Genomic DNA, 26,841 nt, shown 5'->3' with positions numbered 1-26,841 from the left:
TTCAAGATGGGCAGAGTCAGTTTGCAAATCTCCAAAGGTGCACTGGTGGTCTTTGATCTCCATCTTCTCCGAGAGGGAACCAGTGCAGTATCAGGAAGGACCCATGAGAGACCAGACATGGGACTTTTTCACTACAAAAGCAGAAAATTACCGGGGGCAGATGAGTGTGGTGGCTTAGGGTGAAGGCTTCCCAGACGACGCTGCTAAATCCAGTGAGAATGGGAAGAGAGGCTGGTATTCATCTCAGGCCAGTGCTCCTCACCCTCACCCCCAGAGTCTGAGCTGGGTATTCTCTGGGCTGCTAGATTGCTTAAAAGTGTCACATCCTCTGTGTCTCTGTCTTTTGGGTGTTATATGAGTTTCCTAGGGCTACCATAACAAAGTACCACAAACTGGCTTAAACAGCAGAAATTTGTTGCCTCGGTTCTGGAGGATAGAAGTCCAAGATCAAGAGAAGCTAGGGTTTGTTTCTTTTGAAGGTTGTGAAGGAGAATGTGTTCCATGCCTCTCTTCTAGCTTCTGGTGGGTTGTGACAATTTTTGGTGTTCCTTGGCTTAGAGATGCACCACCCCATCTCTGTCTTTATGTTCACACGGTTTCTCCTTGTGTGCGTTTCTGTGAGTCCAAATTCCCCCTTTTTATAAGGACACTAGTCATATCAGATTAGAGGTCCACTCTCCTCCAGTATGACTTCATCTTGTTTACATCTACAATGACTCTATTTCTACATAAGGTCATTTTATGAAGTGGCAGGGGTTAGGACTTCAACGTATGAACTGAGGGTCAGGGTGCATTCAGCTAAAGTTGCAGGAAAATCTTGCCCCATCTCTGATTAAGAACCTCTCCTGGGGGGCGCCTGGGTGGCACAGCGGTTAAGCGTCTGCCTTCGGCTCAGGGCGTGATCCCGGCGTTATGGGATCGAGCCCCACATCAGGCTCTTCTGCTATGAGCCTGCTTCTTTCTCTCCCGCTCCCCCTGCTTGTGTTCCCTCTCTCGCTGGCTGTCTCTATCTCTGTCGAATAAATAAATAAAATCACAGAATGAAACCTAACGCCTGATGGTTTGCGAGGGCCTTCACAATCCAGGCTGCAGGAAACTGACAGCCTCCCCTCCAGCGCCTCACCGCTCCCCACACCATCAACCCCCATGCAGCAGCCATTCTGGAAGATGCATATTGACTCTTATATTCTTGGCCTTTTGGGCAAGCTCGGCTCCTATCCCTTCCCAGCCAGACTCCTCTCCTCCGTGCAACCTTCCTTGCTCTTCCTCCCTTCCCTGACTGTCTGTAAAGGCCAAGATACAGAATGACTAGAGCATGGAGAGACGTGTCTGTCCTGCATCCTTCCCTCCAAGCATGCACATGTTCTCTCCGTGCCACGGGGCCTCGCACGATTCCTTGCTGTGTTTCGAGTTCGAAAACACCAAAGCAGAGGTGCCCCAGCGCCAGGCTTCTAGGCCCTCGAGCTCTTTAGCGTTCGAAGGACTCTCACGCCCCCTGCAGGACGGGACGCGACCACACAGAACAGAGACCAGCCACACTAAGAGACTCGCCTTTATTGCCCTTTTTCTGGGGGCTGACACCGGGCCGGCAGCGAGGAGAGGGCAGGGACAGAACGGAGCACGATCACAGGCTCAGACTCCGGACCTCCCTCCAGGCGCTGCAGAGGGGGCAGCGGCGGCCGCGGGACACCGGCGCCCGGGACAGGGGCGTGGCGCCGGTTCTGCGCCTGCGCGGCGACCCATGGTCAGAATGCCGGCCGCATGGTTGCCGCTGGCCTGCAGGAGGCGCTGCAGCCGGCCCTGGAGGCCGGGGGGCCCGGGCCGCCGCTTGCCCAGCGTGAGGATGCCGGCTGCGTGGTTGCCCGCGCCGTGCAGCAGCTCGTAGAGGCGGCAGGAGCACGTCTTCTGGCGGCAGCAGTCGGGCAGGGGCTGCGCGGCCGCCCCGGGCGACAGCAGCGCGGGCGGCAGCAACAACAACAGCAGCAGCGTCACGGCGGCCCAGGGGACCTAGGGAGACACGAGGCTAGGCGCTGGGGGTCTTCCCGCCGCGTCCGCCTCCAGCCCCTACGCCCAGGCCCCGCCCAGCTGGCCCGCGCCCCCGCCCGCGCTCCTACTTATCCGTCCGCTAGTTTCCCCGCCGCTGCGCAAGGCTGCGTCTGTTGGAGGGCCCCTCTCCGGCTCCTTCATCTGCTCTTCCCTCAAGCCCCACCCAGCACAGCATCTCCCCCAGGAAGCTCTTTGAGACCCCCCTGGGCAGGGTGAATCCCTCTTTTCTGGGTACCCTTAGTCCCTCGTACCCGCGTTAAAGCGCTTACCACTCCACCTGAAAACAGGGTGCGTGAGTCTGTCTGCACCAGAAGTTTGTCCCTCAGGGAAACAGAGGCCCTGTATAGTCCCTCCCGGGACAAACACGTGCAAGTCAAGGACTGGTAGGTTCCAAGTTGTCTTGTCTGCCTGCTCCCTTGCAGGGGAACCTGCGCTCTGTCTCTTCCGACCTGTTTCCTACCGTCTCGGGGGCACAACTTCCTCCCTTGTGAACGGGTATTAAATAATTTCTACAGTGCAGGCTTGGGGGGTGCGGGGGCACGAGACAGGTGCAAACACAGCCCCCGAGGCTCGAGCTCTCAGGAGAAGGCGCTCAGTCCTGTGCTAGCGCAGGTTGGCTCTCCCCGCTGAGGCTTTCCCCCCTGAGGCTCTACCCAGGCCCCTGCCTCAGAGCCCACATGGGAAAAGAGGAAGAGCAGAGACACCTCAGCCTTCTTTCCAGCCACCCGAGCAAGCGTTCTCATTGCCCATCTGGTATGATGAGCCACCCCCTCTATCCCTGGGTCTTTACCTTTGTAGAGGGAGGGTTCATGGTGTCTGGAGCTCAGAGTGGGGTAGCCGGGAAAGGTGTTGTCTGCAGTGGTCCGAATAGCCAGGAACTTTGAGCCCGTTGACTGTGACCCCCGATCAAGGGCCTGGGGTTTATAGTGCTCTGAGGTGGTGGGGGACAGATGGGTACTTGCGTCCACTCTGGGACCAGACAAAGGCAAGTCTAAGATTAGCCTCCTGCAGGGGGGCCGTCTCCAGGTTGGGCCCAAGGAATGGCCGCCAAGGCTCTCAGAAGCGAGAGTTGGATGATTGTGCCACTGGTACCCCCCTTGTCTGTCCGCCTGCTCCCTGGAGATGGGGCGGTCTCCGGGCACTAATGAGGCCACCTTGCACCCAGGAATCTGGGAGCACAAAAGAGGCCTTGGCTGGGGCGCTGGCCTGGGACAATGGGGGGGGGCGGGCAGCTGCTAATTAGGGCAGGAGAGATGGCAGCTGTGAGCCCCATCGTGTGTGTGGTGGGGGGAGGGCAGCCAGGCAGCAGGCCTCCCCCTTCTGCTCCTTGTTGCTGTCCCTGGGGTCTGTCAGGCTCTTCGGCCCTCTTCCTTCATGGAAAAGGCTTCTTAGCCACCTCTCCCTTCTCGCCAGCTCTCTCCTTCCCTCTGTCCCTTCCACCAGCCTCCAAGGTGGAGAATCTTGAAAATTGAACCTGGGCAGAGGGAGGAAAGCAGCCACACCTGGTGTCGTCCTCCCACCTGCCCAGTTTCCTTCCTGGTCAGGCTGCCTAGAGTGGGGTTTGGAGTCCCATCCCACCGTCAGCCAAGAGTGAGCCACCCTGGGGAAGGACCGTGCCCTCTCTGAGCCAGAGTCTTTTTGATAGGGGGGCATGTCTATTGAGCACCTGCTCCTTGCCAGGCCCTGCACTGGGCGCTGGAGGGACAACATGTATTGGACCTCACCCAGTTTTCCGGGAGCTCCAAAGTCCAGGTGGGGAGGCAACCTGGCATAATGATAGCTCAGTGGGAGAAAGGACCCCAAAAAGGCCTGGCATGCAAAGCGGATTTCCATCAGGTAAGGTGGGGGAGAAGGCATTCCGCAGGAGGCAGGAGTTGAGCAAAGACTTGGAGGTGACAGTGCTTAGCTCGGGCGGGATAGTAGGGCGTGGTCTTCATAGTTGCAGCTTCCCTCCCAGGGGAGAGGTGTCTGGACAGGTAAGTGAGTGCCAGGGTGGGTCAAAGGGTCTTACAGGCTCAGCTGATTGGTCTCGATCCTGTGGCCACCGGGGAGCCATGGGAGGTTTTAGCAGGAAGGAGTCACGGGGCCGATGGGGGGCTGGGTGGCCTGGACGGGGGACATGGAATCCAGAAGTAATTCAGAGGCAGAATTGGAGAGTTATCAACTGATCGGGAACTGGGGCCATGTTACTTAGGAGGAGCTGCGGGGCCTTGGGCGGGCCTCACAGCCTCATGAAGCTTCAGTTTCCCCACTGGTAAGATAGACGGTTAAGCCACGTGGTCTCTGGGATCGCTTCCTGTTGGGATATGTCATGATTTGCAGTCCAGCCCCTACCCAGGGAAGCGATCTGTGGGTGTTGGGCCAGACAGGGACCGGTGCTAAGCCAGGGCAAGGGAAGCTGGGGAGCAGTCCCTCCACATTTAGGATCAGCTTAGAGTGGAAAGAGGTGCACACACACTCAGGGCCTACCCCGACCTCAAGTGGGGAGTGGGGGGAGAGCCCTGGTGTCCAGAGCCAAAGGTGGGGGGCGAGCCAGCTGGCCGCAGAAGCAGAGCACATGGGACTATTCCAGTCTCTCCATAAACAGACCCTGAGTCAAGAATCTGGTGCAAGAGGTTTATTTGGGAGGTGATTCTAGAAAGCAGATAAGGGAGTGGGGATGGGAGGGACGGAAGGAAAACCAGTAAGATCTGTGTTATTGAGAAGGTTATCAGTGTGGGCAACCGGAGCAGAATACACATTAGAACTGTCACACTGAGGGACAACGACGCCGAGCTCTGTTTCTTTTTTTTTTTTTTTTTTTAAGATTTTATTTATCCATTTGACAGAGAGACAGCCAGCGAGAGAGGGAACACAAGCAGGGGGAGTGGGAGAGGAAGAAGCAGGCTCCCAGCGGAGGAGCCTGACATGGGGCTCCATCCCAGAATGCCGGGATCACGCCCTGAGCCGAAGGCAGACGCTTAACCGCTGTGCCACCCAGGCGCCCCCCGAGCTCTGTTTCTTATAGACGGAGGGTGGCTCCTGGGAGCATGAACTGCCAACACTTGCAGCCTGCGCAGTGCCCTGGACTGGAGACACGGGAGCATAGGCTTTGGCGGGGGGGGGGGGGCACAGGGCTCCAGGCAGGCCACCGCAGGCGTCCGCTGATGTCAGCTGCTCAGCACGGGCTGACCAGGTCGGACCTCCCTAAGGCCTGGCAGCTCTGATGAGGCGCTGTCAGGTGACACAGAGTCGGAGACCCTGGCCATGGGTTCCCATGCAGAGAGGCCACGGAGGAAAGAGCAAGGTGGCCTATGAAGGGGGATGGGGCAGGGGGCCAGCCTCAGCTCAGGACAACACCCTCCTCTGCAGACACTGGGCCAGATGCTTGTGCCTGAGGACCCGGGGCATCTCAGGAGGAAAGGGGGACGAGGGGCAGGCTGCGAGGGCGGCCCGGAGTTCCCTGAAGGCCCCCTGCCCCACCAGGTGAACCCTGGCAGGGCCCACGCTGCCCCGGAACCGCAGGGACTTGTAGCAGGGAGAGACTTCCTGAAGGCAGTGGTCCAGCTGGGAACAGAACGGCCTGAGTGAGGCTGCTGTGCGGCTCTGTGGCATGTGGGTGATGCCAGCATATGCGTGGCAGGCGCTCCATGCACACGCATGTGCCTGTGGACCTCATCTCTCCCTTCCCTGAGCCCCCAGGGAGGTTCTCTTCCCCACCCCCTCCTCTCCATCCCTGCGCTGTGCCCGTGGCTCCTGGGGGCATGTAGCGTGAGGGGGACGTGCCGTCACATCCTGTCCCCATCTTGCTTACCTTGTCTCGATTTTCCTCTGACAGGTTCCTCAGCCCTCTTAGCGCCACAAACACCTCGTAGTGGGGAGCAGAGCCCTCGGAGGAATCTGTAGACAAACCCCCATGCACACACTTTGCCAACGCGGTGGCTTCCACCATCAATGCCTGTGCCCCCTCCCGTTCTACCCCACTCTGAGGCTCATGGGAGAAAAGGAATTTCTTGGCAGAGAAGGGGATAAGTGGAGAGGAACCCAAAGCCTAATTGTAGCTATGAAGCAGGTCAGGAAAGCAAAGTGGGAGAGACTGCAGCAGGAGGGATGGGAGTTAGACATGGGGAAGGACTTTTGTTAGAAGCAGCAAAAGAGGCTGGGTCTTACCTCTTTCCTAGAGTTCTTCCTTCAGGATGGGTACGGTATAGCGGGGGAGGCAGCCAACTCAAGAATGGGGGGCAGGAGCTGATGGAGAAGCTTACCCAGAATGCTGCTCTCCACACAGCTATGGTCTAACAGTTTGGCCCCTGGCCACTGCCCTACCGCCCGGCCCAGGGCCTCAGAGAACACGTCCTCTTGAATGTCTTCTCCTCGCACATTCAGGGCCTGGCCCAGCCTAGGGAGGAGGAAGGGGGAGGCAGAGGAGCCTGGGGCACAAGGACGGCCCCTCAGCTCCCCCGGGGAGTCGCCTACCTGCAGACGAACCTGACGACCGGACACTGATTGTAGGCACCCACCACCTGTACCACGTCACCCAGGCGACACCTGACAGGGCAGCGGGGGTGGTGAGCTCAGGCCCCTGGCCCTCAGTAGGGTCGCAGGGGGCCTGAGGTGCCCTGGGGGGAGGCAGGTGATCACCTGGTGAGGCTGGTGTGGTCGGTCAGCACCAGCTCGTACTCCCCGCCCTTCTGGGCCTCAGCCAGCAGGACGGTAGAGGCGGCCTCTTCCTGGGCTCCTTCCTGGACTGGGAGCAGCTCAATAAAAGGAGCTCCAGGGGGCAGAAGGTAGAGCCCACGGGGTTGCTCCGGCCCTAGGTTCAGGCCCACCACCCCTGTGGGGAGCAAGCAGCCCTTCCGCTGGGGGTGCCATTGCTTTCTGCTAGAGAACACCCCTCACCCTGGACCCCAGGCCCCCATTCTCTGCACAGCTGATCCCACTGCTGCCCTTCCACCCCTCCCTCCAGGCTCCTGCAGGCTCAGTGCATTGCCTCGAAGGCCCTAATTGGGAAGCCGCAGTGGTTCTGGGGGTGACAGACCCTTGGGTAAATGCTGGTGCTGGGTACATCTGTGCAAGTCTCGTAACCTCCGTGAGCCTCAGTTTCTGCATGTGTAAAATGGGGCTACTGGTGTCGGGGGGATTAAATGAGGTGATTATGTAGGGCTCACTACTTGGCAGCTCGCTGTGTGGCCTCTGCCCCCTGCCCCCAGCTCTCCAGCCCTGAGTCCTGCTGACCTCCAGAGGCGGCATAAGCAGGCGAGAAGAAGGCTAGCCCTTGGCACCACAAGGCCCCCAGGGCAGCCACAGCCTCGGCCTGGCCTCCTGCATCCAGCGTCACCACCACCTGTAGCTTTGGCCAGAGTCGGAGGGCCAGTCCTCGGGGCCCCCGCTCTAGGGCCTCCAGCAGCTCCGCTGCCCGCCTGGGGAGAGGCGGCCCTGGGTTCCCGGCAGCCATGGCCTCAGCCAGCTCTTTGCCATCGGCCTCCAGGCCCGTAAAGACATCCAGGAGTTCGGCTGCCGTCCCAGCTTCCAGGGCCCGCAGCCCTGGGGACCTCAGTGCCTCTAGCAGCAGGGCCCCAGGGTGCTTGGCTCCAGGGGCGCTAACAACCTGGCCCAGGTGATGCCAAGGCCAGGGGAGAGGGCGAGGCCAGGGGGATGTAGGGGTCACACAAGCAATGCCTCCCGGAGCCAGCACTTCTGGGTAAGCCTTGTTTAGGGCTGCCAGACCCAGCAAGGTGGCCTGGAGGGAGACAAGAGAGGGTGTCGGCTCTGGGCCTGAGCCAGTCCCTGAGTCCCCAGATTGGGGGTTCTTTGCCCACCCTGATGGGAGGGTTTGGCTGCAAGTAGGGGTGTCTGGTGGAACTAGGCCCCAGCCTTCTCGGTTTACCTGCAGGGAGGCCTCCCCGTAGTACTGGGTTGACGTGGAGGGCAGGGGCTGCCCCGCACGTTCTTCCTCCTGGGCCTGGCTGGCCTTGGTCAGAGGAAGATGGTTCCGGAAGGTGCTTGTATCTGTGGCCCCAAACACATCATAAACTCATCCTGAAGCCACAGTTTCCCAAGAGTTTCAGGCAAAATTGGTAAGACCCTTGAGGAAGGAACCCAGCAGAGGACCGTGGGGCAAGGCTACTGGGGCCCAGGAATGAAAAACTCATCTTGAACCATCCTGAGCCCGGGCAGGGTCTTTGGGTCAAGCCCCTCTGTGCTGGCGGTAGAAGGGCAGAAGGGAAGTCCTCCGGGTCTGGAATCTGACTGCCCCGTGTTTGGGCCACCTCCCCGGACCCTCGGGAACACACCTGTGGTCCCCCCAAGGGGACCGCGGGGCCTTTGGGCTCCCTGCAGACACCACCTCAGGGCCTGCTGCTGGCTCTGGCCCGCGTGCAGTGTGCTCTGCTCCAGTCTCCGCTGCTGCCAGGCTGCTGCCCAGCGCAGGGCGCCCCCTGCCACACGGTGCTGGAGGCCAGCAAGCCGGGACAGCCTGGCCTCCTGGGGCCGCCGCTGGAGCCTGACCAGGGCCGGCAGCAGCAGCAGCAGCAGCAGCAGCAGCAGGAGAAGGAGGAGGAGTGGCGGCAGCAGCATCTGGAGCAGCTCCTGGGAGGAGGAAGGGACCCCAGTCTGGTACTGGGGGGAGGAGAGGATAACCCATTTCTCCCCTCCCCCCTTCACCCCTCTCTACCCCACCAGAAACCAAGGAAAAAGGAAGTCTGGGAGGAAGCCAGGACCTGTCAGGCAGGTGATGCAGAGGATAGGACATCAAAGCTTCAGAATCACACTGACCTGAGTTCGGACCCTGGCTCTGCCACTTGGTTAGCTGTAGGGCCCTGGGTAAGTCAGCTAGCTGCTCTGGGCTCCGTTGCCCTGTCTGTAAAATGGGAGTAATAATAGCTCCGCAGAAGCTATGGAAAGGGATTGACTCGGTGCCTGGCACACAGAGGCTGCTCAAGAATGCCGTGTCCAGCCCACTCCCGAGTGCCTCCGCTCCATCCCGGGAGCCTCCCTGTCCCAGCTCCGGTCCCTCCTGAGCCCCGGGCGGTGGTTCCACGTCCCACATGCACCTGTCACAGCCCACTTGTGCCCCCTCTCAACACCCAGGGCCCCCTGGGCCCTCCGGTTTGTGTATACAGCCGGCCAGAAAGATGGAGCCGTGACTTTAAAGGGTGGGGCCCTGATGGGGAAATCCGGCCACAGGCTTGAGGGAGGAGCTGGGGGGGGGCTCTTAAAGGGGCAGTTTGCTGAAGGGCCCACGTGCTGGGAGCCAGCCCAAGCTGGAGGAAACTCCCCGCCAGAGAAGTGTGGCCTTCAAACTCCTGCAGATGAAGGAAGAGAGAGCTGAGTGTGGAAGAGTACCACGAAGCAGCTTGAGTTGGGAGAAGGGCACACCCCCAGAAGAGCAGATTCAGGCTTGAGAATTGTTTAAGAACCAAAATTTTCTCCCAATCCAGAAACCCTCTCCACAAAGATCTACTAGCTTTTCCTGACAAAGGTAGTAGAGAAAGGAAGCACTTCTGTTATTGAATAAGCATAAACCAGAATGGGTGCTCATCGCAGGCAATGGCCAAGAGACTGAAGAGATTGCAAGGGCAGAAGACAATCTCCTTCCCTTACTTAGCCAAGCCGCCAGAACCCATGACACACGTGTCCCATAAGGAGGGGCACCTGGGTGGCTCAGTCGGTTAAACGTCTGCCTTCAGCTCAGATCATGATCTCAGCGTCCTGGGATCGTCCTGGGATACAGTCCCATTTCGGGGGCTCCCTGCTCAGCAAGGAGCCTGCTTCTCCCTCCCCCTGATCTCCAGCTCTGTCTCTCTCCCTCTCAAATAAATAAATAAAATCTTAAAAAAAAAAAAGATAAACGATAACTAGTCGTCAAGGAAGGGGACTTGACAGCACCATGGGTCACACATAGCTCATGCCAACTTTACCTGGTAATTGGGATCACCATCAGTGTTAGCTAATAGGCTTTATGCCAAGGAAAAACAAACTTCTCCCATCTTTATGACACGACATCTTTTTGCAACTTGGAGCGAGGTGCCCACCTCAGCTAGGCTCCTACCCTCCCACTGTGGAGTTTGAGAACCTCTGCTGTAGAGTGAGGTTCTTCTGCTGTCTGTGGTTAAGCCCTCCCTGCTCCTGTGCTCTGGACCCAAGCTCTTAAACACTAAAACCCCTCCTGCCAACCCCTCATCTGTCTTACAGGGGCTCCCTCTCCCGTTCACAGGGGAGCTCCTTTGCACAGTTCTGCTCGCTATCAGGCTGCCTCACCTTGATCTCACCCTTTCAAATTTCTTGGTTAGGTCTTACACTTGACTTTTTAGAAGAACAGTGTTATTAGGTATAATTCACACGCCATACCAATCACCCGTTTAAAGCAGACAATTCAATGGTTTCTGCTATATTCCCAGATCTGGGTAACACCAACAGTCAATTTCATAACATTTTCATCACCTTGAAAGTAACCCCATACCCTTTAGCTATCAACCCCCCCATCCCTTCCCACCTCCCCACTCCCAGCATAAGCAACCACAAATCTACTTTCTCTTATATAGATCTGCCTATTCTGGATCTTTCATATAAGTGGAATCATGTAACACGTGGTCTCTTGTGTCTGGTTTCTCTCACTCAGTGTGTTTTCAAGGTTCTCCCATGTAGTACCGCATGGTTCATTCCTTTTTATCGCCAAATACTATTTCATCGTATGGATATGCCACAACAAACTTGTTTACCCACTCATCAGGTGATGGACATTTAGGTCATTCCCGTTCTTTGGCTGCTATGTATAATCCTGTTATGGACATTTGTGTACAGTTTTTCTGTGGACATATGTTTTTATTTTTCTTGCAGAAAATGTAATGAAGGCAAGGGTTTTATCACATTCCAATCAATGGAAGAGCTGGGTTGTATAGTAACTCTGTTTAACTGTTTAAGGAACTGCTGAACTGGTTTCCATAGTGGGTACACCATTTTACATCCCCACCAGCAGTGTATGAGGGTTCCAATTTCTCTCTGTCCTTGCTGACACTTGTTAATATCTTCCTTTTTGATTATAGCCATCCTAGTCCGGTGTGAAGTAACTTGAGTTTTGTTTTTTTTTTTTTTTTTTTTTAAGTAGGCTCCACGCCCAACATGGGGCTTGAACTCATGACCCTGAGATCAAGAGTCACGTGGTCTACCAACTGAGCCAGCCAGGCACCCCTTGAGTCCGTTTTAATTGCATGGTCCCCAATGACCAATGATCAAGCATCTTTTCATGTATCTATTGGCCATTTGTATACTTCTATGAATAAATGTCTTTTCAGGTCCCTTACCCATTTCTCATTGGGCTATTTGTCTTTTTATTATTAAGCTGTAAGAGTTCTTTATATATTTTACATTCAAGTCCCCTATCAAATAGACGACTTGCCAATATTGTCTTCCATTCTGTGGGTTGTCTTTTCATTTTCTTGACAGTGTCCCTTGAAGTACAAACCTTAAAATTTTGATGAAGTCCTGTTACCTACTTTTTCTTTTGTTGCTTGTACTTTTGGCATTATATCTGGGGATCCATCATCAAATCTGGGGTCATGAAGATTTACTCATATGTTTTCTTCTAATCGTCTTTTAATCTTAGCTCTTACATAGAGTTCTTTATTTTTACGGTGATAAAATATGCATAAGGTTTACCATTTTAACCATATCCATCATCACCACCATCCATCTCCAGAACTTCCTCATCTTCCTAAACTGAAACTCTACTCATTAAACAATAACTCCCTATTCCTCTTCCCCCCAGCCTCTGATGACCATGATTCTACTACTCCCAGTACCTAATAGAAGGGCAACCGTACAATATTCATGTCCCTTAGTGTCTAATTCATTCAGCATAATGTCTCCAAGATTCACCCATGTTGTAGCATGTGTCAGAATTTCCTTCCTTTTTTAGAACTGAGTGATATTCCTTTATGTCTAGACCACATTTAGTTTATCCATTCACCCACTGATGGACATTTGTGTCGTGCTCATCTTCTGGCTGTTGTGAATAATGCTGCTATCAACACGGATGCCCAAATATCCGTGTGCCTGCTTTCAGTTCTTTTGAGGGTCTACCCAAAAGCGGACGTGCCGGATCACGTGGTAACTCTCTGTCTAACTTCTCAAGGACTCTCCATGCTGTCTTCACAGCAGCTGCACTATTTTACATGCCTACCCGCGATGCACACAGGTTCCGACTTCTCTGCAGCCCCTACCAGTTACTATTTTGTTTTCTTTTGCTGTGATAACGGCCAATCGAATGGGTAAGAAGTGGTTGTGCGTTTGCATGCCTAATGACTGAGCTTGTGTGCTTGTTGTCTACCTGTTTATCTTCAGAGAACTGTCTGTTCACATCTTTTCCATGTGAAAGTTGTTGTTGTTATAGAGTTTTTTATATATTTTGGATATTAATCCCTCATCGGACATATGATTTACACATCTTTTCTCCCAATCTGCGTGTTGCCTAGTCACTGCTAACAATGCTTTATGCACAAAAGTTTTTATTTTGATGAGGTCCAATTTATCTTAAGTGGCTCATGGTGTCATGCCCAAGAAATCATTGCCAAATCCAAAGTCATGAAGCTTTCTATGGTTTCTTCTAAGAGTTTTATAGTTTTAGGGTTTTTTTTTTTTAAGATTTTATTTATTTATTTGACAGAGATAGAGACAGCCAGCGAGAGAGGGAACACAAGCAGGGGGAGTGTGGGAGGAAGAAGCAGGCTCATAGTGGAGGAGCCTGATGTGGGGCTCGATCCCACAACGCCGGGATCACGCCCTGAGCTGAAGGCAGACACTTAACCGCTGTGCCACCCAGGCGCCCCTATAGTTTTAGGTCTTACAGTTAGGCCTTTGATCCATTTTGAGTTAATTTTTGTTATGTGATGTCAGGTTCCAACTTTATTCGTTGGCATGTGGCTCTCCAGTTGTCTCAGCCCCACTTGCTGAAAGGACTATTCTTTCCCCATTGCATGGTCTTGGCACCCTTGTCCAAAATCAGTTGACTCCAAACACATGGGTTTCCTTCTGGATTCTGAATTCTAGCCCACTGATCCATATGTCTATCCTTATGCCAATATCACACTCTGTTGATTACTGTGGCTTTGTAGGAAGTTTTGGCTTGCTTATTGTGAAGTGCGACTACTCAACTTAAATCTTCTCTCAGTTCGTTATTTGGGGTACATTAACTTCCACATTATTTGTGAATTTTCCAGGGCTTGTTACTGTTATTTCCTTGCTTGGTGAGTGGCTGGATCATTTTAGGGAGTCTATCTACTTCCCACCCCCCACCCCCACACACTGCGTGAAGCCCGATATTGCTCCGTAAGGGGGTCCGGACTTGGGTATGTCCACAGTCGCCCTAGCGTGACAGTGATTCTCACAGACCTGGCTCTTCCCCTGACCACACCCAGCTGTTGAGCTACACGCAGTGTGAGCTGACTGCTGTCTACGTTTCAACCATGCTTTGCGGAGGAAATTCGATCCAATAAAATGACGGGACAGGCTCAGGCGTCTTCGAAGGGACAGTTTCATGGCCAGTGTTTGAGACTTGTTCTGACCCCAAGAGAGCTCCTCTCTGCTGTCTCTCTCCCCATCTCTCTCTAGCACGCTAGCTAGCCCCATTCAGGCTCCAGCTCCGATGAAGCTCTTGTTCTCCAGCCACTTGCCTTTCACCACAACCTCCAGTGTTTTCGAGAGAACCCTTAAGCGGGAAATTCTCTTGCAAACGGAGTCAGTTCCTTTGAGGGTTCCAAGTTCTCTGTTTTACAGCCCGGCTCCTTTATGCCCCCTCCCCTCATCCCTACACATCTCTTAGCCCTGATCATTTTTTAAAAATATTTTTATTTATTTGAGAGAGTGAGCGAGAGAGCATGAGTGGGGGGGGGGGGGGAAGGAGAAGCAGACTTACACAGGGCTTGATCCCAGGACCCTGGGATCACGACCTGAGCTGGAGGAAGCCGCTTAACCGGCTGAGCCACCCAGGCGCTCCAGCCCCGATCATTTTTTTTAAAAACAGATTTTATTTATTTTGAGAGAGAGAGAGAGCACAAGCAGGGGGAGGGGCAGAGGCAGAAGGAGAGAGAGAGAATCTCAAGCGGACTTTACTCCTAGCCCAACACTGGGCTTGATCTCATGACCCGGAGAGACCAGAATGGGAGCCGAAATCAAGAGTCACTTAACCCCCCAGGCACTCCAGCCCTGATCATTCTTAGACTTCACAACCACGGGTCTCCTTGGACCTTCCAACTTACCTGATTTGCACCCAACCCTCCTCCCAGCTTGCTCCTCTTCCACATCTTCCCCTCCTCGTCTTACTGAGGAGCGTCTCTGTCAATTACTTCCTGAGCCAGAAACCTGGAATATCAATCACTTCCTGAGCCAGAAATGACTCTAGACTCTGATCCTGCCCCCCAACATTGGCCACTATGTCTGTATATTAGGCCCCAGGGCCACTGCTGTGGTATTATCTTCTAGAACCTCATCTCCTCCAGCTCAGACTGTTGAAACAGCACCCCCCCCCGCCCCCATCCCTGGCCTCCTCCTTTGCCGCCCTTCGACCCATCCTACACACTGTCATGGTAGTATTTCCTAAAATGACACTCTGGTTACCCCTTGCTTCAAGTCTAAGGTGTCTTCACTTACCAACGTGCTCGGGGGAAGTTTAAACTCTTGGCCCGGCACACCGGGCTTCACCAGCCACCAGTTCTCAAAGCGTGGTCCTTGCCCTCACGCCACCTGGGAACTTGGCAGAAATGCAGACTCTCAGGCTCCACCCCAGGCCTACTGGCCAGGAAACTCTGGGGTGCGGCCCAGCGATCTGCGCTTGAACCGGTCCTCGAAAGATCCTGAAGCGCGCCTAGGCTGAGAACCACACGTCAGCCTCCGTCCAGCTGCAGCCCGCCCTGCATCTCCGGCCTCTGCCTGCGCGAGTTGCTCTGGCCGAATGCCTCTCCTTTCTTAATTCCTATGTGTTCTTCAGGGGTCAGCTCAAGCTCCTTGGTGCTCTTCCTCCCTGTTCTCTTATATTCGGTAACGGCCTCAGGATAACTTCACTGCAGCACGAGCCAACACCCTGTCCTGACTGCTGGTGTTGCTGTCGTCCCCAGCCCCAGCCATAATCCTCTTGCGGGCAGAACGATTTCTTGTCCCATATACCACGCCCGGTGCAGGGTGGGCACTTGAAATGTGCTGAAGTTTAAAGATGACCTTTCTTTTCTTTTTTTTAATAAAGATTTTATTTATTCATTTGAGACAGAGAGAGCATGAGCAAGGGAGAAGGGCAGAGGGAGAGGGAGAAGCAGATCCCCCCCTGAGCAGGCAGGACCGTCCGCTTAACTGACCGGCCGCCCAGGTGCCCCAAGGATCAGCCTTCTAACGGGAAGGGTGTGGAGTCAGCAGGCAGGAGATACAGACTATCGTTCTAATTTTTAAGACATCTTATGAACAGGAGGGTTAGAAATGCCCCCTCCACCGTCAAAGCTGATGACACACTCTCTGAGGCCAATTCCCAACTAGGTCTGCTTCTCACAGTCACACCGATGATTTCGAATATTTCCCTATCAAAACTACCCTCTCTCACCACCTGAGGGAAAAAAATAAAAACAGAACTCAATATTGTCCCTTCAGGGGAAGCTTTTATTGTAACATAAAATACACAATTTTGTGACTGCCCCAAATTGTACACAATACTTTTTTGGTGGCTATATACTAATCTGCCTCAACACTAAAATATGTATCTGAAATAATTTCACAAAGTTTTAAAAAGAAAAATTATAAAAAGTATACTTCCACTTTAAGTTATATTCACTTTTAGTCTCCCCACCCCCTACAAAACCCTGCACATACCACACATTGAAACGGTTTGATGACGCGTGTGTGTGTGTGTGTGTGTGTGTGTGTGTGTGTGTGTCTGGGAGCAAGTGGGAGGCAGAGGTGGTCAAGACTTGCCACTGCGTCTTTTGTGGTTTGCAGGAACAGGGAGAAAAGAGAAAATACAACGCAGAGAGCGAGCACACCTTTCGGTCAAAAATCTCTCCCATCTACAGGCACAGCCTCAGGAAAACGGAGGACAGCGCAGCGAGTGTACGAGCATGGGGCCCCTACGTGCGGGGCAGCCCCACTTTCCAGGACCCGCAGCCCTGGTGCCGACTGTAAAGGGAGAGCTCTGCCCTCAGTGTTCCGGGGGGGCTGGGTCCCCGCCCCGCAGGCCTGCTCACCTCCCAGCACGCATCACAGGCGTGTGCTGGTGAAGCCCCAGGGACGGGCGGGTAAGGGTCGGAAAGCAGTCTGGCTTCCTTTCCCCCTTTCCCAACGCTCCGGTCCTCATGGGTGGAAATGTAATCCAATCTTGAGGGGTATGTAAAGGGCTTAGCCGCATCCTAGGTCAATGCTGGTATCATGGAGGGGTCGGCCTGCTTCTCAGAGGCAGAGAAATTCTACTGCCTGGCATAGAAAAATAAATCAGTGTAGGAAACCAAGCCAGGGCAAACAGCAGCTTTTAAAAAGTCATCTTCCAATAAATAATTTACTACAGAGGAATATTTTCCTTTAACATCAAAACACTGATAAATTCAGAAATCATTTTTGTAAAAAAAATATCTGTTTATTTACTCACATGTATAAAAATAAGGTTTTTAGGGCCATTCTCTCCTGGGTACAGTCATTGGTTCTTTCGGAGAGGGGGGGCAGGGGTGAGTGACCTTGTAGGCCTACCCCGAAAGCTATATCTGCTTCCCCCTCTTCCCACCTGACCGCCATGCCCATTCCTTCCATCTGATGTGAAGCTACGGAAGAAACTGTGGACAATGTTATACTGAAGCTGTTTTGTTTTTGCAGCTTACTAAACTTCCCAGGAAAGCCACTGACTGCATTTCCCCAAATTACCAATGCCCGACACCCGGCAGCCTGTACCAAGTGGGCAGACATCGCAGAACATGTTGGCCCTGGGTTCAGACTGCATTCCTGCCACACACACCCCCCCAAGACAGCCTGTGTGAACAGTGAAGGGAAACGAGGCGACTTGGGTATGAATGGCACAGGACCTGCCACAGGAAGAAAGAATTGTGATGTCAGATGAGGGTGGGAAGAGGAAAACAAGAAGTCTCAATTTAGAAACAAAATACCACCATGTATGTGCAAACAGCCGTCATCAAGAAGCCTTGGGGTAGCGCACTGGGGCAGAAGGATGGGCAGACCGGAGGGCAGGTCCCCCAGGGAGCAAGGCAATTCTCTCAGCGCCTGTGGGTCACGGCTGGGCCTTCCAATCTGGGCACGACACAGAGGACATCAACACCGTAAGCTACGGTTACGTGACCCTCTTTTCTCTAGTTCATCACACGTGTCTGCGTGTGTATACACACACAGAGCTGAGTGGTAATTCCACAGAGTGGAAGGAGGGGTGAGGGAGAGAGCGCGTCGATGGGTTAAGGGTTATTTAAACAGCCACTACCCATGGGACAACTCATGACTTCCCTTGTCCCAGCAATCACCCAGCCCTACCCGGGAGGACAGGGTGGGGGCAGAGGGAAGGAGGGAGGACGGCTTTCTTTTTCAAAAGGCAGTTTCTACATTTCAAAGGCAAGCAGAGCCAGTGCCGGTTGTCAACTGCAGACACAGTGACAAACCTCACGAAGAGGAGGTGCTTTCTGCTCCCTTCGTCCTTCTCTTACGTGAACAGACACAGGGCCAAGCTCCAGGTTTCAAGAACTACCGCCTTTGTGCACAAGGTTAAAACAACCACAGCCTCTGTTTGTGGCCCCAATGCTGCAACGAAACTCTGCACAGCGAGGGGGAGAAACAGCCGAACGTGCAAACTCACACGCTCACACACTCACACACTCACACACACGCCCTTCACTGGTGCCACCATGCACAGAAACACTAAAGTCACAACTAGTAGTAACACTTCACATTATGAGTATTGTTTCCAAAGAGAAGCGATTCATGGAATTAAAACATCCACAAGAGTAACTCCCCTGGCGAGGATGAAGAACTGCAGACAGAGACGGGGCGTCACGACTGCGCGTGAGGGATCCACTGACTGTCCATAGGGCGGCCTAGGAGCTCCTCCACACGCCGGGCCACATCCATTGTGTCGTCCAGATCAAAGTCCCCATCGTTGTCAAGGACAGGGTCAGGGCTTCGAGGGAAAAGAGAAAAGATGAAGGGAAGGGAAATGATGAGCAGCAGAGAGCAGCCCAAGCCCCAAACCCCACGAGGTGAGTGGCCCGAGACTGCCTACCGCCTCCGTCTAGGCTTCGTGGGAAAAGACATTCACAATATAAACGGTGGAGAGTAGAGTCCTTTGCTATCTGGACAGACTCAAACTAGAATACCCACCCCAGCTGCCTCTAACCCTGGCTGTCCCCACATCTAAAGCCCATCTGGTCCTTACACAGAACAAGAAAAATCTCCATTTTGGGAGAGGCAAGTAGATGACATTTGCCCAAATCCACTCTAAACTATCTATATCTGCTGGTCCACTCTCCCACCGGGGTACATGCTAGAGCCTGGCCTGGGTGGTCTCAGACCTCCAGGGGCTCTGGGTGCCTTTGCCCACCAGCCCTCCGGGGGCCCAGCCTGAGGCCAGGTGCCCACTTCCTCCCCACGGAGCCCCATGAGAACACCACCTACTTCTGGGGGTACATGTTATAATGAGCCTGGGGGCACACGGCCGGGGAGGGGGCCTGGTCCATGTAGGTGGCGCTGGCCCCGGCAGAGTCCGCAGACGCACTCACAAACCTGCAGGAGACACAAAGCCTCAGTGGCCTCAGGGCAGCAGCTCACTGGGCATTTTTACACCTTTTTGGGGGCGTGGAAGGACAAAGTGCCCACTGGGCCTGGGACTCCAGCTGCAGGAGTGGGGCCCTGGGTCCTGATCCCACTGGGACTAAGCCCAGTTTCCTCTCCTGAGCCAGGTTTCAGGGGGGACGGAAGGGCTGGGCCACGCAGGGCCTGTGAGTGGGAGGAGGAGCGGTGAGGGGTGAGGGGGGCCCGGGGGAGGAGAAAGGAGGCAGCAGGAGACCAGAGCTGCACCCTGGGTACTCACTCAGGGACCACTTGCTTGATCTGTGGCTTCACGTATCCGTCCACCGCTTTAGCTGCCGAGAGGGGAGCGTGATGAGAACCAAAGTTCTCAGTGAAATAAAAATGCAATCTCTCTTAAGAATCACATCTTTTCTCAGGATAGGACACAACCACCTAATTCTGTCTTAGAATCTGATACAAGCACTTAATATTTTAATCTGTTAGGAGGACCTGGCCTAGGAGAAGCCTCAATACTCAAACTGCAAGTTAAGGTATCTTCTAAGTTGGCTTGGATGTATTAATAAATTCTTCAAGCCACAAAAAGATACACTTAAGTACAAATCTAAACCAAGCATTAATTGTACACTAAGTATAAAAAGAAAAAAATATCTTAAAAGTTTAAAGTTACAGATGCAGCAGAGTGACAGGATTTGCTTTGTGTCCCAGGGACAAAATGAGGAGGAGAGCAGAAGAGGCTAAATTTTCAATCATAGGAAGAAAAATGCTGTCATAATGAGAACTGCCCACAGAAGAAATGGGCTGTCTTGGGAAGAACTGATTTCCCAATCACTAGAGGCCTTTAAGCGGAAGGTGTACAAACACTTGTCAGGGGTTGTACCGAGAAACCAAAGAGAGGAATGAATTTGACTTGATGGTCCCCGGAGTCACTCTGACTCTGAGTATCTCCTCCTTCGGGAAAGGGAGTATCATTCAAGTATCTGTGTGCTCTTCTGTTTCCTGGCGCATCTGCATTTGGGCGTATCTGATGGTCACTCATCCCATATTGTCCGTGCCCCATGGCTGGTTAAGAAGAACGCTGGTGTGTCTCTCTTCCACCCTCCGCCGAGTCCCTACTGGGATGTGGGAGGCCAGGGGATAAACCCAAGAGTGGTCTAGTCAGCCATAGGTACCTTTCTAACAGACTGACTGTGAAAATCCAGTTAAGTGAGACCGAAGTCGAGGAATGAAGTCTTGTTTCCCGGCTATGTGAGTACGGGCACACGTATAGTCCTACCAATGCTAGACAATGAAGATGGCACTAAGGTCAAGTGCCATCACTTGAGGAGCTTGTCAGTGAAATATTCCAAGATAGTGAAATGCTACATGGTTCACAAGTGGCTTGTTATCCTAACCAGCTTCTAAGGCTTCAAATGTCAGGAGTTACCTTTTTATAATACTTCATGCTTTTTGTGCTTTATTGTTTATAGAGAATTTTATGGATTGGCAGAAAAAATAAAAACCGAAGAAATGCTGTAAAAATAGGATTTAAGAATCTAGAGATTCTTAAATCTAGATTCTTAACCTAGAGAGCTGTGCTAACAGAAAGAAACCATGATAGGTTTAATCCAAAGTACCACATAAATCTAGGGGTGACTGGGTGGCTCAGTCAGTTAAGCATCCGACTCTTGATTTCAGCTCAGGTCATGGTTGCAGGGTTGTGGGGTTGAGCCCCACATCAGGCTCTGCACTTGGTGGGGAGTCTGCTCAAGAGTCCCTCTCTCCCTCTCCCTCTCCCCCCACTCCCTCTCATAAAATAAATAAAATAAATATTAAAAAAAAACCAAAATAACACATAAGTCTAAAAAACTCTGGCTTATTTTGCCACTTAGAAATATAACCATCGGGGCGCCTGGGTGGCGCAGTCGTTAGGCGTCTGCCTTCGGCTCAGGGCGTGATCCCGGCGTTACGGGATCGAGCCCCACATCAGGCTCCTCCGCTGTGAGCCTGTTTCATCCTCTCCCACTCCCCCTGCTTGTGTTCCCTCTCTCGCTGGCTGTCTCTATCTCTGTCAAATAAATAAATAAAATCTTTAAAAAAAAAAAAAAAGAAATATAACCATCATTGCAGGGTGGGAAGGCATGATAAGAAAGACAGACATTATAAAGGAAAAGGTTGATGGATTGGGCTATATAGAAAATACAAGTTTTGTACTTTAGCAAAATAAAACTTCAATGCTAGAAGAACAATGACCTATTGAGAAAAATGTTTGCTATATAAAAGGCTTATTTACTACGTAAAAATACTTACACATCATTAGGAAAAAACAGAACTCCAAAAGAAAAATGAACAGGGAATACAAACATCACAGAAAAAATATAAATAGCCAGTAATGTGGAAGTTAAGAAATTCAGACTCTGGAGCTTAGACTGTTGGAGCTCAAACCCTGGATTGGTCGCTTCCTAGCTGTGTGGACTTGGGCAAATTATTTCACTTCTCTTTGCCTCAAAGGCTCATCTGTAAAGTGAGGAGAGTCACAGGACCTACCTTACACACCTGTTTCAAGAATTAAACGAGATAGTACGTAAAATGTGCTCAGAAAAGTGCCCAGGACAGAGTAAGCACCCAGCAAATGTTAGCTGCTATTATTACTCTAGTTACTATTATTGTTATTATTATGATGAAAAGATGCTGTGACCTTACCTAGAATCAAAGAAATGAAAATAAGAACTAAGACATCATTTTTATGCCAATCAGCATGAAGTCAGTGAGCAGAATCTATGATTGGCAGGGGCTGGAAGAGCAAGTAATCCAACAGACATCTGTGGGAGTGAGGACAGACCCCCTTTCTGGAGGGCGATTCTGTACATGTGTGTCAAGAAGCTTAAAAGGTATATATACCCTTTGACACAAATTCTACTTTAGGAGTTTATCCTGGGGAAACAGTTGAACAGGATGCATGCACCGGGTTATCTTAGTTAGTTAGTGTATGTGTGTATTTAGAAAGCTACCCCCATGTGGGGCCTGAACTCAAGATCTTGAGATCAAGAGCTGCGCGCTCTAATGAATGAGCCAGCCGGGTGCCCGGTTATCTCGATATTAATTCACAACAGAAAACTACGAATAACTTAAATTGTAAGGCTCTCAAATAACTGACATCAAACCACCATATGATGGAATTCTGTGCAACCATTAAAGTGCTGTTTTAAGATTTCATTTACAGACCTGCAACTCTGCTTATGGCATATTTTTAAGTGGGGGAAAAAGATCAGATCACAAAAGAGGATACATATACTATGACCCAAAACATTTACTGAGCTCAAGCCTGACACCATCCGGCTTCCCTATTGCTCTGCTGTCGCCTCCAATGCTTTCTTTCCAGCTCACTCGGCTCTCGCCTCCTGGGCCCTCGTGGAGTCTTTCAAACTCACCAACCTCACGGTTTTTGCACTTCTCTGAAGCTAGAAGGTGCTTTCTCTAGATCTTTGTGTGGCTAGCTTCCTCGCTTCGTTCAGCTCTGTGCTGATAGCAACTTCCGGGAGAGACCTTGTCTGACCACTCTACTGAAACGCCACCCCTATCCTCCTCCCTGTCCCATCTCTCTCTTTACTGTGCTTCTTGTCTTCACAGCATCCATCAATAAAGACATGTATTTGTTTGTTGTCCGCCTCCCGCTACTATATTGTGACCTCCACACAGGAAGTACCTAACAAGCATCTGGTGACTGACTGAATGAAGAATACGTATCTACACCGATGGGGACAACAGTCACCGAATTTTCTACCGTGGTTAATCTCTAGACGAGAGATGTTATGTGATATCTGTTTTCTTTTCCATACTTTTCTGGAAATTTTACAATTAATACAGAATACTTTTATGCTCAGAAAACAATAAAACCATCTGTTTTGAAAAACAAGTTTTATCTTTTGTTTTTTAAAGATTTTATTTATTTGAGACAGAGAGACAGGGAGAGAGAGAGAGAGCAAGCATGGGGAGGGGGCAAGGGAGAGGGGAAACAGACTCCCCACTGAGCAGGGAGACCGACGTGGGACTCGATCCCAGGACCCTGAGATCATGACCTGAGCCAAAGGCAGATGCTCCACCGACTGAGCCACCCAAGCGCCCCAAATTTTATCTAATTTTGTTTGATCTAAGCTTGTTTTAAAAACAATTTGAAAAAAAATAATAAAAGCAATCTGTTCCCTTCAATTTGGTATTTGGGGTCAGCAGCAGATATGACTGAAGAATACAGTCCAGGATTTACGACTCCCCTGAATAATGCTCGAACACCAGTAACTAAATAAATACTAATTGTGTAGGATTTCACGCAAGACAGATAGACACACATACACACACAAAACTAAAAGAAAACTAAAATCACCACAAAACCGAATCAGAATGCGAACACTGTAGGGGCGCCCGGGTGGCACAGCGATTGGGCGTCTGCCTTCAGCTCAGGGAGTGGTCCCGGCGATCTGGGTTCGAGCCCCACATCAGGCTCTCCCGCTATGAGCCTGCTTCTTCCTCTCCCACTCCCCCTGCTTGTGTTCCCTCTCTCGCTGGCTGTCTCTATCTCTGTCAAATAAATAAAAAATCTTAAAAAAAAAAAAAAAAAAAAAAAGAATGCGAACACTGTTACCGGCAGCAGGCTCGCATGGAACTGGCGTGTAATACTTGGAGTACACTTCATCTTTTGGCCGATCAGGAAACACGTAGATAAGGTAATTCAGGTCCCCCAAGCGGTCAGCCAGGGACCGGATGGAGAAGTCTCTGGTGGTAAAGGGCATCAGGTTCCAAAACATTCTTTCCTCTAGAACAATAAACAGAATAATCACATTCTAAGCATGATTTCTGAACAGGAATGAAAACCGAAATATACTATAAATCAAAGCTCTCCATGAAAACTGTCCCAATAAAGATCTCCATTTAAAAATAACCACAGGTTGTAGGTCACCTGGGTGGCGCAGTCTTAACGGTTAAGCATCCAACTCTAGATTTTGGCTCAGGTCGTGATCTGGGGGTCGTGGGATGGAGCCCCACATTGGGCTCTGTGCTCAGCAAGGAGTCTGCTTGGGGCTCTCTCCCTCTGCCCCTACCCTCCTCCACTCTCTCTTAAATACGTGAATAAATCTAAAAAAAAAAAATAACCACAGGTTGTAGTTCAAGCCGTCTGTAAAAGCCATGAGGAGATAAGCAGGTAATGCATACGGCACTTCCTAGAGATCCAATGATCTCAGGTAGTTTCAAGTTCAAATGGTTTTCAATACCTCTGTAGAAGAAATAGTTCTTATTGACTCCAATCCTTGATCCCCGCACAAAAGTATCCCTTTATGTTGATTAGGATAAATGAATAATTAAAATAGCACAATACTTCCAGTCTAATGACTTCAACTCATCCAAGTAATTCTTCACTGAAATAAGCTCACGGTTCGGTAATAAGAAGGCGGACATTTCAAAAGGGAAGCCGCTGAGACTGTGGACAGAATGCTGTATGACAGGTAGCCTCTTCAGGGTTCCACCAGTTTGCTTAGAATCAGTAACTGTGTTTCCCATGATTTTAAGCTGGCTGCCTTATTAGCCCCTGCTGCGTCATGGTGCTCCATCTGCGTGCCCTTCATCAGAACCGACCCCATAATTAGTGCTCAATAAGTCAGTTGTTGAAGTAATTTTGCAACAAAAGCGGCTAACTAGACCCCCCCCCCCATATACATTTAAAAGATTTTTTATTTATTCGAGACGGGGGTGGGAAGGGAGAGAGAGGGAGGAAGAGGGAGGGAGGGAGAGAGCACAAGCGAGGGAGAGAGGGAAAGGGAGAAGCAGACTCCCCGCTGAGCCAGGAGCCTGACTCGGAGCTCAATCTCAGCACCCAGAGATCAAGACCTGAGCCAAAGGCAGATGCTTAACCATCTGAGCCACCCAGGCGCCCCCAAGATATGTTCTAAAAAGGGAGGGAACTCACGAGAATCAAACTTCCAAGCAATGGTGATGCCCCCAATTTCAGAGTCGCTGAATCTCAACAGGAAGGTCCCATCAGGCTTGTTAATGAGTAGGTCATGGGCCTGTTGCTTGTTCACAAAACCCAAAATAGCCCTGGATCACAAAGGCCAAAGGAGGAGAAACAGATGTGATGTTTTCACAGAAGGAAAAGCTTCATACTCTATTGCTGACTTAGGAAATGATGATTCTCACCCATCATTCCAATGAGGCTTGAGATGTTTTTTTAACACTTCCATCACACCATCGAACCACTGCCAGAACGTGTAATTTCGTCCTGGTAAATTCTCCTGGTTGGAGATACAACAGTGAACACAAGAAGGCCAAGAGTAACACCTGGAATATTGCCTGCATATACTTAAACTGAAAAAAAATTAAATGGAAAACAAACATCTACACTGTCAGAATCATACAAGTATACACGCCTGCCCGAATTTTACCAAATGGTCCTACAGTCAAAAAACTGAATAGAGAGGAAGAGAGAAGAGGGGAAAAATACAGCAGAGCAATTACCAAGACCCACTGGCCCCCCTGCCACCTTCACCTGGATCTGGGCTGACTCGTTCTTTGCTGTTTTTGAATTAGGGCATTTAAAACACCTGGGGGTGGAGGTGTAAGCAAAGAAACAAAAGCTGGATTTAAAGTCAGAGATGTGACAGGTGACATCTCAATTACCCGATGCTGGAGAAGTCTCCTCCATCAGCATTCCCTTTTGCGGGCTGAGGGTCCCGTGGTAGCCTGGCTTTGCAGGATTACACAGCAGGGAGCGTCAGAGAGTCAATGGGAAAGAGCCATGGACTTCTGATCACAAAAGCTTTACTTCTTGTAAGATACCTTATCATTTGCTTTGCTCTGTTTCCTTTATAAAGGAAACAAACCGCACTAGCTGCATACAAGGCCCAGGGTACTTACATATTCAAAGACCGAGTTTTCTACATAAAAATCTATGTGCTTCTCCATGTATTCAGGAGCTTCCTATTACTCTGGGCACATTTTATTAGAGTCACGAAGAACAAATGCCCAGGGCAGGAAGCCTCGGGAAGGCATCTAGTTTGGAAGGTTTGGTCTAATGGCAGCTGGCGGCGGGTCCCTCACCCTGTTGAACTGGGACCAGGACACGGACATGCCATTATAGTCTTCGAGGTGGCTGGTGCTGCTGTTGAACAGTTTCTGGGCCAGGAACACGAGGTTCTCCTTGGTCAGGCCCCGGTTGCTCTGCACTTCGGCCTTGAATTTCATGTTGAGCGCCTCACACAGCTGCGGCCACAGCACTTTGTCGGGCACGGCGAATGGCACCCTGCCCTGAGACGGAGAGAAGCCAGAATCTTATGAGAAAACAGTTGCATGATTTATTCACTCAGCCCAAGAAATGAAAACACTGGTGGCTCAAAGCAGTTACAAACATTTGTCCTGCTGAGGCTGAGGATAAATTCTAACTTTTTTTGACATAGGCAGTTCTGTGAGATCGAGAAGGTTCCATCTTACCTTCTTCACACACAGCTTAGAAGGTACCCTCAAGCTATCCATGGTAAATGAGCTGCTGAACCTCCAGGCTAATCTTACATTCTCAGAGCCGCAAAAACAAAACGTGACCAAGGTCTGGTTCTTACACTGCAAGCTTGGGGGAACGGGGATCTGAGACTGGCTCTCCAGCTGCAGGTAGAGAGAACCGCGTGTGCACCCACGCCTGTGAGTGCACAAGTATGATCCTTGAACTCCAGCCCAACGTGAAAAAAATTTCATGTGGAAGAATGGAAATGGAGTTGGACCACTTGTTATTGAATGTAAGGTCTTGCAGATACAATTACAATATGAACTTTTAACAAACTGCTTTTCATCCCATTCAGGCACGGTACTTCATTTTATTTTTTCATTATTACAAATTTTTTTTAATAGGCAATAGCTTCATATGATATCAAATTTAAAAAGCACGGAAGGTATACAGTGAAATGTCTTTTTTTTTTTTTAAGATTTTATTTATTTGAGAGAGAGAGAGAAAGCAAGAAAGAGAGAGCAGGAGAGGGAGAGGGAGAAGCAGACTCCCCACTGAGCATGGAGCCGGATGTGGGGTTCGAT

General features: G+C 51.2%; 3 protein-coding genes across 10 annotated transcripts in view; all 3 read right to left on the bottom strand.

The window, feature by feature from the left end:
* Nucleotides 1-1,632: 1,632 nt before the first annotated feature.
* On the bottom strand, nt 1,633-2,857 carry HCRT (hypocretin neuropeptide precursor). The gene is made up of 2 exons (XM_026512271.1): nt 2,837-2,857; nt 1,633-2,007 (listed from the first exon to the last, which is right to left on the bottom strand). The coding sequence occupies exons 1-2, from the start codon at nt 2,855-2,857 to the stop codon at nt 1,633-1,635; spliced, it is 396 nt and encodes a 131-aa protein (XP_026368056.1).
* Nucleotides 2,858-4,822: 1,965 nt separating this feature from the next.
* GHDC (GH3 domain containing) lies at nt 4,823-9,189 on the bottom strand. 4 transcript variants are annotated; one of them, XM_048224824.2, is made up of 10 exons: nt 9,078-9,189; nt 8,800-8,884; nt 8,319-8,613; nt 7,913-8,034; nt 7,261-7,765; nt 6,667-6,859; nt 6,502-6,573; nt 6,291-6,424; nt 5,840-5,925; nt 4,823-5,592 (listed from the first exon to the last, which is right to left on the bottom strand). In XM_048224824.2, exons 3-10 carry the CDS (start codon nt 8,599-8,601, stop codon nt 5,374-5,376), a joined length of 1,614 nt encoding a protein of 537 aa, XP_048080781.1. In that variant the 5' UTR covers nt 8,602-8,613; nt 8,800-8,884; nt 9,078-9,189; the 3' UTR covers nt 4,823-5,373. The 4 variants fall into 4 exon arrangements, with proteins under 4 accessions (XP_048080781.1, XP_026368597.2, XP_048080787.1 ...); XM_026512812.4 differs by having other exon boundaries at nt 8,319-8,643; nt 9,078-9,176; XM_048224830.2 differs by having other exon boundaries at nt 4,823-5,337; nt 8,319-8,643; nt 9,078-9,176.
* Nucleotides 9,190-15,642: 6,453 nt separating this feature from the next.
* The window catches only part of LOC113265424 (signal transducer and activator of transcription 5B), a 63,910-nt gene continuing 52,711 nt past the window's right edge, over nt 15,643-26,841 (bottom strand). For 4 of the 5 annotated variants that reach the window (XM_026512810.4, XM_048224841.2, XM_044389232.3 and 1 more), the window contains 7 exons: nt 25,861-26,067; nt 24,961-25,055; nt 24,731-24,861; nt 23,411-23,581; nt 19,076-19,127; nt 18,661-18,768; nt 15,643-18,166 (listed from right to left, as the gene is read on the bottom strand). In XM_026512810.4, coding sequence (XP_026368595.1) covers nt 18,040-18,166; nt 18,661-18,768; nt 19,076-19,127; nt 23,411-23,581; nt 24,731-24,861; nt 24,961-25,055; nt 25,861-26,067 — 891 coding nt within the window. In that variant the 3' untranslated portion in view covers nt 15,643-18,039. The remainder of the gene's footprint in view (nt 18,167-18,660; nt 18,769-19,075; nt 19,128-23,410; nt 23,582-24,730; nt 24,862-24,960; nt 25,056-25,860; nt 26,068-26,841) is intronic. The other variant, XR_008961218.1, reaches the window with a different exon arrangement.

Source organism: Ursus arctos, unplaced genomic scaffold, assembly GCF_023065955.2.
Source record: "Ursus arctos isolate Adak ecotype North America unplaced genomic scaffold, UrsArc2.0 scaffold_24, whole genome shotgun sequence".
NCBI classification, from domain to species: domain Eukaryota; kingdom Metazoa; phylum Chordata; class Mammalia; order Carnivora; family Ursidae; genus Ursus; species Ursus arctos.
This window is presented reverse-complemented; position numbering and strand designations above follow the sequence as displayed.

Excerpts from the sequence above, each read along its gene's own strand:
- HCRT (XM_026512271.1), bottom strand. The coding sequence starts at position 2,857 with ATGAACCCTCCCTCTACAAAG. Across the intron at positions 2,008-2,836 it reads TGAACCCTCCCTCTACAAAG|GTCCCCTGGGCCGCCGTGAC; the intron begins GTAAAGACCCAG and ends GTGTCTCCCTAG.
- GHDC (XM_048224824.2), bottom strand. The coding sequence starts at position 8,601 with ATGCTGCTGCCGCCACTCCTCCTCCTTCTCCTGCTGCTGCTGCTGCTG. Across the intron at positions 6,574-6,666 it reads GACCACACCAGCCTCACCAG|GTGTCGCCTGGGTGACGTGG; the intron begins GTGATCACCTGC and ends CTGCCCTGTCAG. Across the intron at positions 5,926-6,290 it reads TGTGGAGAGCAGCATTCTGG|ATTCCTCCGAGGGCTCTGCT; the intron begins GTAAGCTTCTCC and ends GTTTGTCTACAG.